At 41.4% G+C, this 13604-nt stretch overlaps 1 protein-coding gene across 3 annotated transcripts; it reads left to right on the top strand.

Annotated features, from left to right (window-relative positions):
- Nucleotides 1–776: 776 nt before the first annotated feature.
- yipf5 (Yip1 domain family, member 5) lies at nt 777–13357 on the top strand. Of its 3 annotated transcripts, none has more exons than XM_048237853.1 (7): nt 789–872; nt 1708–1744; nt 1872–1987; nt 2309–2484; nt 10943–11088; nt 11256–11437; nt 13010–13357. In XM_048237853.1, the coding sequence occupies exons 3-7, from the start codon at nt 1878–1880 to the stop codon at nt 13170–13172; spliced, it is 777 nt and encodes a 258-aa protein (XP_048093810.1). In that variant the 5' UTR covers nt 789–872; nt 1708–1744; nt 1872–1877; the 3' UTR covers nt 13173–13357. The 3 variants fall into 3 exon arrangements, with proteins under 3 accessions (XP_048093809.1, XP_048093810.1, XP_048093812.1); XM_048237855.1 differs by lacking the exon at nt 789–872 and adding an exon at nt 889–1500; XM_048237852.1 differs by lacking the exon at nt 1708–1744 and having other exon boundaries at nt 777–872.
- Nucleotides 13358–13604: the final 247 nt, after the last annotated feature.

Genomic DNA, 13604 nt, shown 5'->3' with positions numbered 1-13604 from the left:
ATTGAAACAAGGCAGCTTTTGGCTCAACTCAGTAATCTGGGGCTCATTGTCCAATTTTGCTGGGTGCCAGCTCATAAGGGCCTCAAGGGTAAAGAAACCGCAGATAAAGCTGCCAAGGACGCATTAGGCCACCAATGTATCTCAATCCATGTTCCACTAGGAAAAGGGGAAGCTAAATCTTATATTAAGACAGAAATCATGAATAGGTGGCAGGATGAATGGGAGTCAGACCCAAAGGGCAGGAAATACTTTAACGTGCAACAGCAGGTTGGGGGGAGAAGAATTACATCAGTGGGGCTTGGAAGAAGGGAGGAAGTTGCATACACAAGGCTGAGATTAGGGCACACTGGCATCAATGCCACATGTGTTGGGCAAAACTGATGGGCTTTGCACTGAATGCCAAGTCAAAGAAGATGTAGAGCACATCCTTTTTCACTGCAGAAAATACACTGACCACAGGTCACACTGGAGAGAACAGGGAGGAGATGATGATATCCAAAACATATTGAAGGAAGAGGGAATGCAGGGCAATAGAATTAAAGGTCTTATGAGGTACTTAAATAATGCAGAATTGATGAGCAGAATATAGGCTGTTTCACATTTATTTATTTATTTATTTATTTTTTCTTGACACGACTTGACCTGATCACATCACACACTCCTGTGCAGTAGGTGGCGATATACAATCCTATATTGTGAACCGCCATTAGCCAAAAGAAGAAGAAGAAGAAGAAGTAATCTATGGTCGTACTACCACCCGGAAGTAATGGGGTTTTTTTACTTTTATGTTGACACGTAAGTAGGAGCCGTGCAAAGTTGGCGGTGGTCGGCATTTGAGTACTTTAGTGCAGCCGTGAAGGAACTGCATAGAGGTATGTTTTCTGGTTGTGTACTCTAAAAAGGCTTATGTTATACAAACGTATCATTAACGTTATTGTTTAAAGCTGCCTCATAATGAGTCCGCTAACGTTAGGCATTCATCAGTTGAATTGGGTTGGTCTAAAGCAAATCAGCTAGCTCGCTATTGCTAGCTCACTGGATGGTTCTGCTTTCAAAGACACCGGTCCTCATATAGAAATGAGGTGATGACACATGCCAAATAAATAAGAAATACTTGCCCATAAAACGAATTGTGTCGTTAGATCACGAGACGGCAGGGGAACTGAATACAATCTATCCAATCTGCGTTAGCGCACGTCATTCCTCATTTCTACATGTAAATCCACTCTGTAATATTCAGTGTAGTTAAGATGTCTAACTAAGTTTTAACGACTTCAGTTTTGTTGGGCGTAGCTGAAGGGCTATGCTGGCTATCTAAGTAGATTAAGTTACCTGGCTTGGAATCGATGTTTACCGATTTGCTAGTACTAGCTAACGGTGCTATCAAGTTGGATGTGTTAACATGAAGTTAGCGTTTTTGCTTTTCCATTCACAAGAAGCTTAACCTGTGCTAATTGTATGTAACCAGTCGGATAGCTGATTAGCCATCCAAGCAACTTTGTAAGTTAACGGTATGACATAATATGGGCTGGACCTGTACGCTTATGGTAATTGGTAATCACTTATGTGGCGATAGAAACCATTTCAGCTAGGCTAACTTCTAATGGCCATCTGTAACGTTAGCGTTGGAGGACGACACGTATTCAGTTTTTATTTTAACCTGACCTGCCCTTAACAACTCAACGCAAATGTATTTTGTCTCTGCAGCAAGCTGTTGTCTTAGATTTGTGAGAGCTTGCTAAAGGTTTGTTTCAAAATGTAACATCAGCTATTGCTATTGTTTAGTAGCAGTGCAATTTATTTTAGCCTACTGGGTGGCTAGATATATCTATGTATATTATTTTATTACTTGCGCACGTTGTTTTCCACAGATTGAAATGTCAGGTTTTGACAACTTCAACACGGATTTTTACCAGTCCAGCTACAGCGTCGACGACCAAAATAGCCAGGGATATGCCTATGGAAACGCAGATGACCCATACAACAAGTAGGATGGGCCACTTTCACTGTCACTGACGCATACTGCTCTTTTGCAAAACCGTTGTCTATTTTGAATAAGGCCTAAACGCTTAAAAGACAGATTTTGTCATAATGAGACTGCAAATACACTGACTATCTAGAAAACTGTACGTTGTATGTTAAAGGGTAGGGGTACTGATATTGATTATTGTGTCATTGAAACAGACTTCAGTCCAGCTCTGTTGGATGTAGCAAGTCCATATCATCCCTCCCTCCCTCCCCTTGTCCCCACCATCCCTCCCTCCCTCCCCTTGTCCCCACCTCTCCTCCTCTCCTCTTGTCCTCTCAGGCAGTATGGGCAGTATGACTACTCCCAACCCATGGGCTACGCCGGCCCGGGTGTGATACCCCCTGCCCAGCAGCCCTACACTGGACAGATCTTCCAGCCCAGCCCCGCTTACACTCCCGCCAGCCCCCAGTCCATGTACAGCAGTAGCTTTGAAGATGAACCACCGTTGCTGGAAGGTGAGAGCCGTGTCTTGAGTTCACTGCAGAGCAAAGGTTCAGGGTGTAGCTCTGCATAGCATGGTCAGTTCAGGATTCACAAGATTCAGAGATCACAGGATTCAAAGATCAGGGTTCACAAGGTAAAATAATATTATCCATGACATGAGATTTCACAAATCCTAGTAAAATTCTTAAAGCTGCAGTTGGCAAGTGTAAGCATAGAGTATGCCGTGACATGTTAATAAATTAAAAAAAAGCCACTGCCGGTTGCTTTTAGAAGACAAGAGGCTGTAAATCAGAGCTTCAAAAGTGCGCAATAAAATGTGACACTGAATTTGAAACAGCACATAGTAATTTCTGCATCTATTATCAAAGTATTTATTAGTAATACAGTGGAAATTAGTAGAAATGTGAATATTTGATTAGCATGTTGATTTACAGTGTGCGCTCCTACATTTTCTGCTTGCGCCCCTAAAATGTTCAGTTGGGGGCCACTGTGCTCCTAGTGAAAAAAAGTTAGTCTGAAGACCTGAGTCGCCAGCGTACCTCTGACACCAAGACATGACAAACAAATTTACAAACTAGATGTACCGCATAGCGGTATAAAATATGACCGCCGCTCAGTCCTGTACATCCGTTCCGCGAAAATAAATCACACTTCAATTTGTCTCCATATTTTACTCCATCCCCCACTCTTGAAACTTTTGTGTATGCTTGTTTGGCATGCCTGAGTGTGTGTAATGCGGCTGCACAGAAAGTAGCCTACTGGTGCTGAAAAGGTGAATAGATTGTAGAATAGCCAAAGAAGATGTAGCATTGTTATAAAACCTTTAAAATCTCTAAACAATCACAAGTAGGGCAGTTCATCACAGTTCATCCATTGCAACTGGATTGATGAAAGGTCACTTACACCTGTAGGCTACATTGTATTTGGGAAAAAGCAAAAGGTATCAGCATAATGTTGTTTATTTATTTATTTATTTATTTTTTATGTATTTATAAACAAAAACATCTCTGTCAGTTCCATGCCGCTTTCAACAGCTATCAAAAACAAAGGTCATTTTTGGATGGATGGATTTTTGTGAATATTTCTTCTTCTACATAAGATTTTAGTCATCTTTAGTTCATGTAATACTTTATTGTCAATGCACAAATTAAGTAACAGTAGTCTGAAACGTTATTGTTAATGCACAAATTAAGTAACAGTAGCCTAGTCTGAAACGAAATGCTGTTTTACATCTAACCAGTGGTGCAAATAACTGACATGTCCAAATGGGCCTTGATGAAATGCGCCGATAGATTGTTCATACACATTTTCAACGGGCCAAAGTTGAAGAGCTTTTGTCCGTTATTGTTCGGGCAAATATAGGCTGATTCATGTTCCCTTGCATTGTTTAACTGAGGTCCATGGCTAGTCTGGCTTTCATCAGACCAAGCTCAATCTTTTAAGAAATCAAAAAATAAATAGCGGGCAGATCAGGCTGGGTTCACTCCAGCCTAGTCCATAGGCACCGGATATTGTTTAATTTTTCCGATTGAGATATACACGCTCTGGCTATTCTAAATGCAAAAATGCACCAGGGAGTTATGACAAAACGGTAACTAACAAACTAGATCCTAATAGAAAGCTGTTAGCTTCCCTAAGCTACAGGTAGGATTATAAGGTAGGCCTATTTACAACATAAATTGTCAATAGGCTATGCTGGCTTACACAAATAAAATCTCCTTTGAAACCAATGGCTTACCTTACAGTATCAAGCCGGACTTAAACTGTCATATCGCGGGCTAAAGTTGTAATAACATTCACGCAGCTCCATGAGTCAAGGAAAGCGAATGAAGTAGCCACTTCTAAATGGGACCCACTACACAGTAGCTTAAGGTGTTTTGCTAAAGCAGCCATAATGAAATGAAGGTGTCATTGTTTGGATACTTCACACACACGCTTTTTAATTTCACAGACTACAACTACCAAGCTGTAATCAAAGCACATCGATTCCCCTCTCACACCCTGCACGCACTTAAAACAAAATAAACAGGTCTCAGTCTCATGCATGTATAGGCAAAACTGTATCAGACCGGGTGTAGTGTAACGTTGGTAAATCTTCCATTGCACAGAATGATTTTGTAGCACGTGCAATAAATGACAGTCGAAAGATACAAACAGTGCTGCTATACATTTGCTTGGTATAACCGCATTTATAGTTTTCTACAAATGCAATCAATCAAATGCCTCCATCACTCAACCAACGCTTAACGGTAACATTACCTAGGTCCTTATTGATATTACAAGATTAACGCATACCTGCAGTAAAACCAAGCATGTCCGATAAACATCCTCAGATTTATTTCGGCTTCAAGAAGAAATGGGAATTACACTTCATGTGAACATCGCCCTATCCTTATTAGATGTTCGCTCGCGGTAAATTACAGTCCTTGTAGGAAGCGCCCATTGTTTTTCCAACCCACTTTTAACTTCCAACAAAATTACGTCTCACTGCAACGATGCGCCATCTAGTGGACAAACGACTACTTCTCGCCAATACTGAAAATGCAGCCATGATGATGATGATGAATATTTATTTTGGCTTTCTTTTAATCCTACTGAATTTGTAATTATGTATCGGCCGTTCTAATACCGATAGTATGTGGGTGCCTGTGTGTGTACATGTGTATATGTGTGCACCGCCATTTACATGCCAATGAGTGTACAGTCACTAAATGTACACATAACCTAATTTTTTTAGACCCCCCCCATGAATGAAATTCTACGAAACTTGGCATACCCCCAGAGAATGCCAGGTCAATCATACACATAAAATTTGGTGCAGTTGTGGTGGTGGTCCCCGGGGACGAAATGAAATTTTTCCGTAAAAGTCTAGTGGGGCTGAATACCCACCAAATTTCATGTACCCCGGTGGTTCGGTGTCCCGGGTATCAATGACCAAAAATTCAGGGAGTAGATGACGGGAAAAATTCTTGAATTGTGTGCATGTGTTACAAATTTGTGTTTGTGTGTGTGTGTGTGTGTGTGTGTGTGTGTGTATGTGCGTGCTTGTGTGTTTGCCTGCGTATGTGTGTTTGTGCATGTGCATGCATGCGTACATATGTCTACTGTGTGAGTGTGTCATACGGATGATTACTGTAAATGTATGTGTGTGCGTGTGTATCTGTTTATGCACATGTGTGCACATGGAATGGGTTAACATGACCCCTGGAGGCAAACATACGGAAATAATTGGTCATCCTAGGCCCTACAGTTCTCAAGATATTCACAGAGAACTGTGGGGGTACATGCCCACCAAGTTTTGTGTACCCCGGTCTTTCAGTGTCCCGGGAATCCTTGTTGGTGTACGTCACTAAATGTACACATAAATTATTTTATTGTAAGGCCCCCCATGAACGAAAGTACACAAAACTTGGCATGCATTCGAGGGTGTCATAATGATCCTACACTTTTAATTTTGTGCAGTTTTGACCTTGTCAGCCAGAGATATTGTGATGAAAACACCAAATTTTTTGCTTTTTAATTTTTAACTAGGTGGCGCTATACATGAAATAAGTGGTAATGGGATGGGTTGACATGCCCCCTTAAGACCAACATACCTCCTAGGCCCTACGGTTCTCGAGATATTCACAGAAAACTGTCTCCGGCCACCTACAGGCCAGTTGGTGTATAGTATACATAATGACATAATGATCCTACACTTCCAATTTCGTGCAGTTTTGACTATGTTAGGTCACAGATACCTTCAATTAAAACACCTCATTTTTACTTTTTGTGTTTAACTAGGTGGCTTATACATGAAATGAGTGGTTATGGAATGGGTTGACATGGCCCCTTGAGATCAACATACAAAAAATGGTCCTCCCAAACCCCACGGTTTTCGGAGATATTCACAGAAAACTGTGTCTGCCCTACCCTCCTTTCGGGGGTCCAGTCCAGCTGGGGGCTACAGATCAAAACGAAAAAACGATGGTTCCATGCTATCCATGTGGGGTTACATGCCCACCAAGTTTTCGTGGTACCCCGGTCTTTCAGTGTCCGGGAATCATTGACGGAAATTTGGGCATGCGAAAAAGAAAAGAAAGAAAAAAAAGAAAAAAAAATCTGACTAAACCTATATGACCGCCGCTTCGCTGAGTGGCGGTCATAAATAACAAATGACACACAAGACAAAAGATGCCGGAGGGAGCGGCTTAATCCCCAGTGTACCCGTGACACCATACCATTGTAAGACATACAAGACAGACAACAAACAAATTAACAAATAATAAAAAGTAAAAAATAAAACAAAAGAAAAGAAATTGAGGGAAAAAAAAGAAATTTCCATGTTAAATTAGTCCAATTGGTTGCATATAACCTGTTGAAAAATGTTATTCAGTCTATTGCGACGAGAGCAAAGCATCTGGAGCTAAGGGAGTTGGTGTCTGGTGAAGCGGGAGACACCGGAGGTGTGTTCAAATTTGGCAAACAGTGACGAACATTTGTGGTGAACATGTTTTCTCTGAACAGTTACATTTGTACTAGGGATTAGAGCCCGACTGATAAAGGATTTTGAAGGCCGATACCGATACAAATATTTGTTGATTTAAAAATCCGATATTCCGATATATCGGCCGACAAAACATTAACAGATTTCCCTAACATTAGTTATTTGTAGTTATTCATGAGTATTGACTAAAATAATATGATAATGCATTTTAAAAACAATTATTTGTATTTTTAAATAATATTGTCACAGTGGAACAGAGGAACATCGAAATATATTAAAGTTCTGATAAATAAAATGTATAAAAATAGAAACTTAAGAATGAAACTTAGTCTTTTGAACAAAAACAACCAAATCAAAGTTACCAGTATTAAAAGACTTGGTAAGCTTCATAAAATATAACTTTGAACTAAGACTTAATAATTACAAAAAATAATGATGACATTATTACTATCATTATCATTAAACAAGATAAAGGTCACTCCTAAATGTTTGCGTGTGTAATAATTAGTCCCTATTGCCTTATAAGCTACCTTATAATTACAATGTCAGCTTGCTTATCCCTTTACCTGCACTTTTAAAATTATTTCCATCAAGCTACATCAAACCATTTTCAATCATCAGTTGCTGCCTGCCTTCTAAAACCTACTATTTAGTGATCTAAATCCATTATGTAACAATGCTGCGGCTGAACGACAGTCTGAAACTGAAACGCACACTTGGCGTCATTGGATTTCACACACGTGTAAAAGAAAAGCTAACTTTTATGCACAAGCTACGTTTTGCACAAGCTACGTTTGATACTTTTTCTCGATGTCTAAATGTTCACTCCTCGCACGTCTAACTTTAGGTAGTCTAATTTTACAATGCAGGGACTGTAACTACAGATATACTAGTTATAAATACAGTAATCATTACTTTATTTAGGCAGAATAAGTTCGTTGTGGTATCCAAGCTCATTAATGTTAACGTTAGCGGTCTTCCACTGATATTCATGGCATTAGCTAGCTTTGTGGTTAGCTAGTCCATGATGAGCCATAATTTAGCAATGGATAACGTCATACTGCAAAAACGCTTTCAAAATAACAGGCCTGGGAGAGATGATGCGTCTCACTGCTATAACGGTCACGCTATTAAAAACTGGACATTGTTTTCACGAATTTTGTCATGCTTATTTGAGTTAAGAGAACTGATGGGGATGTTCTTTTAATTGTTATTCAAGCAATGTATGTCTCATGACCAAATCACCATGAACACCCTTCACTGATGATTTCACTCGCGGATAACTGGTTCTCTCTGCCCGACTCTGGCTGGATCAGCAGGTTGCAGGATGTGTGCGGCGTTATACACGAGTGTTGCCAGCAGGGACGGTGTAGAGTGCCCTCTGGTGGACAAACTATACAACGCCAACACTCATGACATGGTTGAAGGGTGTTTCGTCCGTTTTTATTTTATTTTTAAAAAATTCATTTATCGGCCATTATAAATGCCGATGCCGATAGTTTGGAAAATGCCTAATATCGGCCCACCGATAAATCGGTCGGGCTCTACTAGGGATGCACGATATATCGGCGGCCGATATATTATTGGCCGATAAATGAAAATATTATTATCGGTCCGATAACAGAATTCTGGCCGATAATTTGCGCCGATATTTTTTAAAGTCCTAATTTAGGCCTACGTAAGGTCTGTCTGGCTACACTGAGCTACTTGAGCTTGGTTGGCTATACTTTTTCCTCAATATTATGTCAGCCGTGTGAATGTATTTCCCCACTCTAACAAAATCTGTGGATATGCGTTCATTTGGGAATCTGTGCATCTCAAAATCCTCTCGTGAATGATCCGCCATTTAACTTTACCAGAGCGGAGCTCAGCCCTATCTAGAGTCGTCATGTGCTGATGTGTTTGCACTTTACCGCGCTGGTCGGGGAAACAAATAAACAAACTCGTTAGTGGGACGAGTACATAAGTAGGCCTAGTTCTAAGTTGTTTTAGTATTATATTTGCATTACTTTAGCTTGGGTTTTGTATTATAGAATATAAATATATACTACTAGAATAAATACTAGAAATATGCTAACCATTCCTGCTTCAGTTCCAGACAGGTCATCATAATAAGTTATTATAACCTTCGGGGCTAACCCCTTTCATTTCTGCTGCAGCAGGTTGTGCACAACAGAGTAGACAGACATAAGATACAGTCTGAGGAGTTGCAGCTTTATTTCCCTCAGTTTCCCTCACAAACTCTGATTTGGTCGCTATACTGTAGCTTATTCCCAGCTGAAACGTTTATGAGTGTTTAGTCCTAAATGAAAATGATTCATACTCTCTAGCCACTCACTCGCAATTCACTGACGTCAGGTTCACTTAAAGGAGCCACACATACTGTAGGGCTAGGCTACTGTTATGTTGACTGCTGTACTATTGAGGACTATTATGAGTTCTGTCCATCATTTGGTGGTAGGTAAAATTACTGCAATAAAATGATGCTTATTAAATGCTTTCCCAAATCACTTTTCACAATTTTTTTTCAAGAGTAATATTATCGGTTATCGTATTGGTATCGGCCACAACAAACCAATAAATATCGGTTATCGTTATCGGCCCTAAAATTCCATATCGGTGCATCTCTAATTTGTACGATTTGGTGTTAACATTCCATTGTAACGGTAATTGCGTTGTTACCTTCATCAAGCTCACGTCTAGTTCCACTCTATGTTCGCGGAGAACTACTTTCGCAAACTGTTTGCGATTGTTCAAGACAAACGGAAAACTGTTTACAAATGTTCGCCTATATTTGCACATTTGAACGCACCTCAGGTGACACTCCTCCTCTGCTGGAGTACAGTTTATGTAGATGTAAGCAGAACTCGGTGTCGATACAGGTTTTGACCTGGATTGCTTTGTCTGCAAAGAAGACGTGGCCCTGACTTTTCATTTCAGTCACGGCCCTGACCCGCTGAGACTCCAGAACTCGATAACACTCCGCTGAAAAGCCACCTCATAATGGCCACTGTTTGTCTTGTGCTGATGTGTGTCTATTTCATGTGTTGTTGCCATGCCAATGTCCAAGCCCCTCTGCTCCTTGGCTGCCCTCTGCTCAAGTGCAAGTGGCCCAGTTCTCCAGCTGTGTGCCTTAATTGGGGCATGGCCCGGCACACAGGAGGTAGTCGGCCCGCTGGAAGTCACCTGAGGCGAATCTGCTCGTCTGATGAATGACTCTGAGCTCCGTAATAATCTCACGCTGACAACAGGGATCCGTCTTTATCTGCACCGTCTCGGTGTTTTTTAAGACAGGGTTGCAAACGGGGTCTTCTGTCTTGTCGATTTGTTTTGGTCTTTTTGCCCTCAAAGCTGTGCGGTTATGTCCGTCCTTTTGAAAGACCAGACTCTGCAGTGCACAATTTTGTATAATATGATACTGAAATATCTGCATATTCAGCTGTTATTTATTATGTGAAGCTTTTTTTTTGATACCTGATTTGTGGAAGTATGATTATACAAGTTTACAAATGTGTTTTATAGCTGGGTCATATGATGGCCTGTTTTGGTTCCTCTTTCTGTGATTATTTGTGTAGGCTATAATGCTGGCTGTTGTTGAATTAGATGTGTGTTTGTCCAGAGGAAATCATATGCACTTGCATATTGTATACCAGAACAAAAAAAAGAAAAGTTTTGTTTATTTGCATATAATTGAATGCAAATGCCGGGTTTCGATCTTGTCTTCCATCTCTTCTCAGATAGTATTTGCCAAAGTCCAATTGCCACAGTGATTGGAGCAATGCGTAGGGTGGGATAAATTGATTTGAAGAACTTCCCTCCCATTTAATACATGTTCTCCTGGAACCCCAATCAGTCCTTGGCAAACCTTAATATGTTCCTCTGACAAATGACTTGCGGCTAAAACCAGAACCACACTGCATTCTTGTCACATGCGTAATGAACTCCATTCGTTCCTGTACTGATCAAGGGTCTCTACTTTGCAGAGCTTGGGATCAACTTTGACCACATCTGGCAGAAGACGCTGACAGTGCTGCACCCCATGAAGGCAGCGGATGGAAGCATCATGAATGAGACGGACCTGGCTGGGCCCATGGTGTTTTGCCTGGCATTTGGAGCTACGTTGTTGCTGGTGAGTAGCAGGGGAGGAAAATAGGCATGTAGGGAACAAAGAGCAGCAAATATCTGTCTTAGTTTTGTTTTTTGGGCTGTCAATAGTACTCTGTACTCTTAGCATGAACTGCACAGGCACCTCTTGAGGCCAACCGTATATTCTTATGCATCCCTCTGTGTGCCCAGTCAGGGAAGATCCAGTTTGGCTACGTGTACGGGATCAGCGCTATCGGCTGTCTGGGCATGTACTGCCTGCTGAACCTCATGGCCATGACCGGCGTGTCTTTCGGCTGCGTCTCCAGCGTCCTGGGCTACTGCCTGCTTCCCATGATCCTCCTCTCCAGTTTCGGTGTCCTCTTCTCTTTACAGTAAGTTCAAGCAGAGTGACACCTCAATGGTGTCACTGGTGTTTTTTTTTTTTTTTTTTTTTGCTCTAGTTTTGGAGGAGGCCTGACTTGCACCCAGACTTGCTGTACAGACATTTGTTCATTTATTTATACACTTAGTTAGGAATATTCTAGGGGGCTATATTTATATTTTTGATTGAGAAGCACAGATGGCAAGATTTTGTTCATTTATTCATGATCCTTTTTTTTTATGTGTGTTAAAGGACTGAATGTTAATTGTTATTGGCTTGGTCTTCACTTATGGCAACAATTACAGTATTTAAATCATTAATACTTTATGTCCCTAGAGTTCATTTTACTTGTGTTTTTGAAACAAATATTGAACTGTTTGGACATTTTGGGTCACATCTTGTGAAATCAGACGGTAAATGCAATTATTACACAGCTTTTCACAATGCAAGTAGAATGCTCCATTGACTTGAATGGGATTTCCCAAAGGTCTAGCGGTCATTATTTTCGACTAAAGGACTTCTGAAAAAAATAATGACCGCTGTCAATGGCAACGGAGTTTGTGCTTCTAATTCAGGTCTTTCATAACACTCCGCAACTACTGGAATTTCATTCAAAAGTGAAAAGCAGACGGTTGATCAGCTGTGTTCTAAAGAATGTTTAATTCAAGTGTTTCTCAGCAAAAGCCACAATGAACGGTAACAAATAGGCTATAGCCTAAGCTATGTAGACTAAAGAGTCATATCGTGGGGAGTTTATTGTTTCGATTTGGCCCGCTGCATGTCGGGCTCCGGTTCGCCCTGTCGGGACTTATTTTCCCAATAATGAACGGCGTTCTATACATTATCCCTTACATATAATTGAGTTATTCAGTCTCCATGACTGCATGTCGTGAAAGTGCTATTATGCACCGGGTGTTTTTTGGTCTAAAAACAGAAATAGGCTTGGAGACTCAATAAAGTCATATGAATAAATGTCATTGTCAAGCCACAGTGAAAAGACAATATCGCACAGTATTCCACTAAATCACTACCCTCCTTTCATAGCATTTCTGTGTTAGAAAAAAAATCTGAGGAACACTTAAGAATAGACTGTAAAATTACCAAACTTTATCGTTGCTGTTCCCTCAGAATGGCTTCGTTGTAGAAAGATTGCTGCTTTTGGCAACAAAAGCTACTGCACTATCAACAAAAGCCATCCTGCACTTCAAACCAGTATTAGATTCATCAGCACTTGTCTGGCATGTATGGAGTGCTTTACCCACTGGACAATGCTTGTCGCAGGCCATGTTTGTCTTCATTGTGACTGAGGACACCGATCATCATCACACTCAACTCAGCTGACCACTGTGAAAGTCACCTCTTTATCAGAGTAAAAAAAACAACAGTGCTGTTTGAGCTATGTGCAGTGTCTGTTTTTATCACGGCACTATGTTTGTCTCAGGTCTTCAGTGTGAGTAAGACCGATACCACAGATGATCACCACAGTCAGTGATCTGACCGTTTGTGAAAGTAGCCTGTTCCTCCTCAACGCTCTGTAGGCTCCCTTTGCCCATGACGCCATCTTTGTCTTTGTCTCCTCCAGAGGCTTGTTCGGCATAGTCATCACGGCGCTCATCATCGGCTGGTGCAGCTTCTCCGCCTCCAAGATCTTCATCTCGGCCCTGGAGATGGAGGGCCAGCAGCTGCTGGTGGCATACCCCTGCGCCCTCCTCTACGGCGTCTTCGCCCTCATCTCTGTCTTCTGAACTGTCGCCCCCTCCGTCCCCAGACCCCCCGCCCTCCCGCCCGCCCTCCATCCCTCCCTCCTGTGGCGCTCCGGTGGCGTAGCCCACAGAAGACCGAACACGCGCAGACCTCTTGCTATGAAGGACCAGGGTGGGACAGGGTGGATCTCCTCTACATCTTGGACTGAATTGCCTCTTCCCATCCAGCCCCCTTTATTTTTCTTTGCCTCCCACCACACCACACATACCAAATTCATCACATCTTCATCACATCTTTTTTTTTTTTACACGGTTATGCAGTCTAGATGTTATTTTTGTTTGTTTGTCCGTTTGCTGTGTGTGTGTGTGTGTGTGTGTGTGTGCGTGTGTGTGCGCGCGTGTGCGTGTGTGATTGTGTGCATAAGGCTAAGTGAGGTTATATGTGGTGATATCTGTGTATGTCTGTAAAAGTGA

The sequence above is a fragment of the Alosa alosa genome, chromosome 2 (assembly GCF_017589495.1).
Source record: "Alosa alosa isolate M-15738 ecotype Scorff River chromosome 2, AALO_Geno_1.1, whole genome shotgun sequence".
Taxonomy (NCBI): domain Eukaryota; kingdom Metazoa; phylum Chordata; class Actinopteri; order Clupeiformes; family Clupeidae; genus Alosa; species Alosa alosa.
Note: the sequence above shows the minus strand (reverse complement) of the source record. Positions and strands in the feature narration are given on the sequence as shown.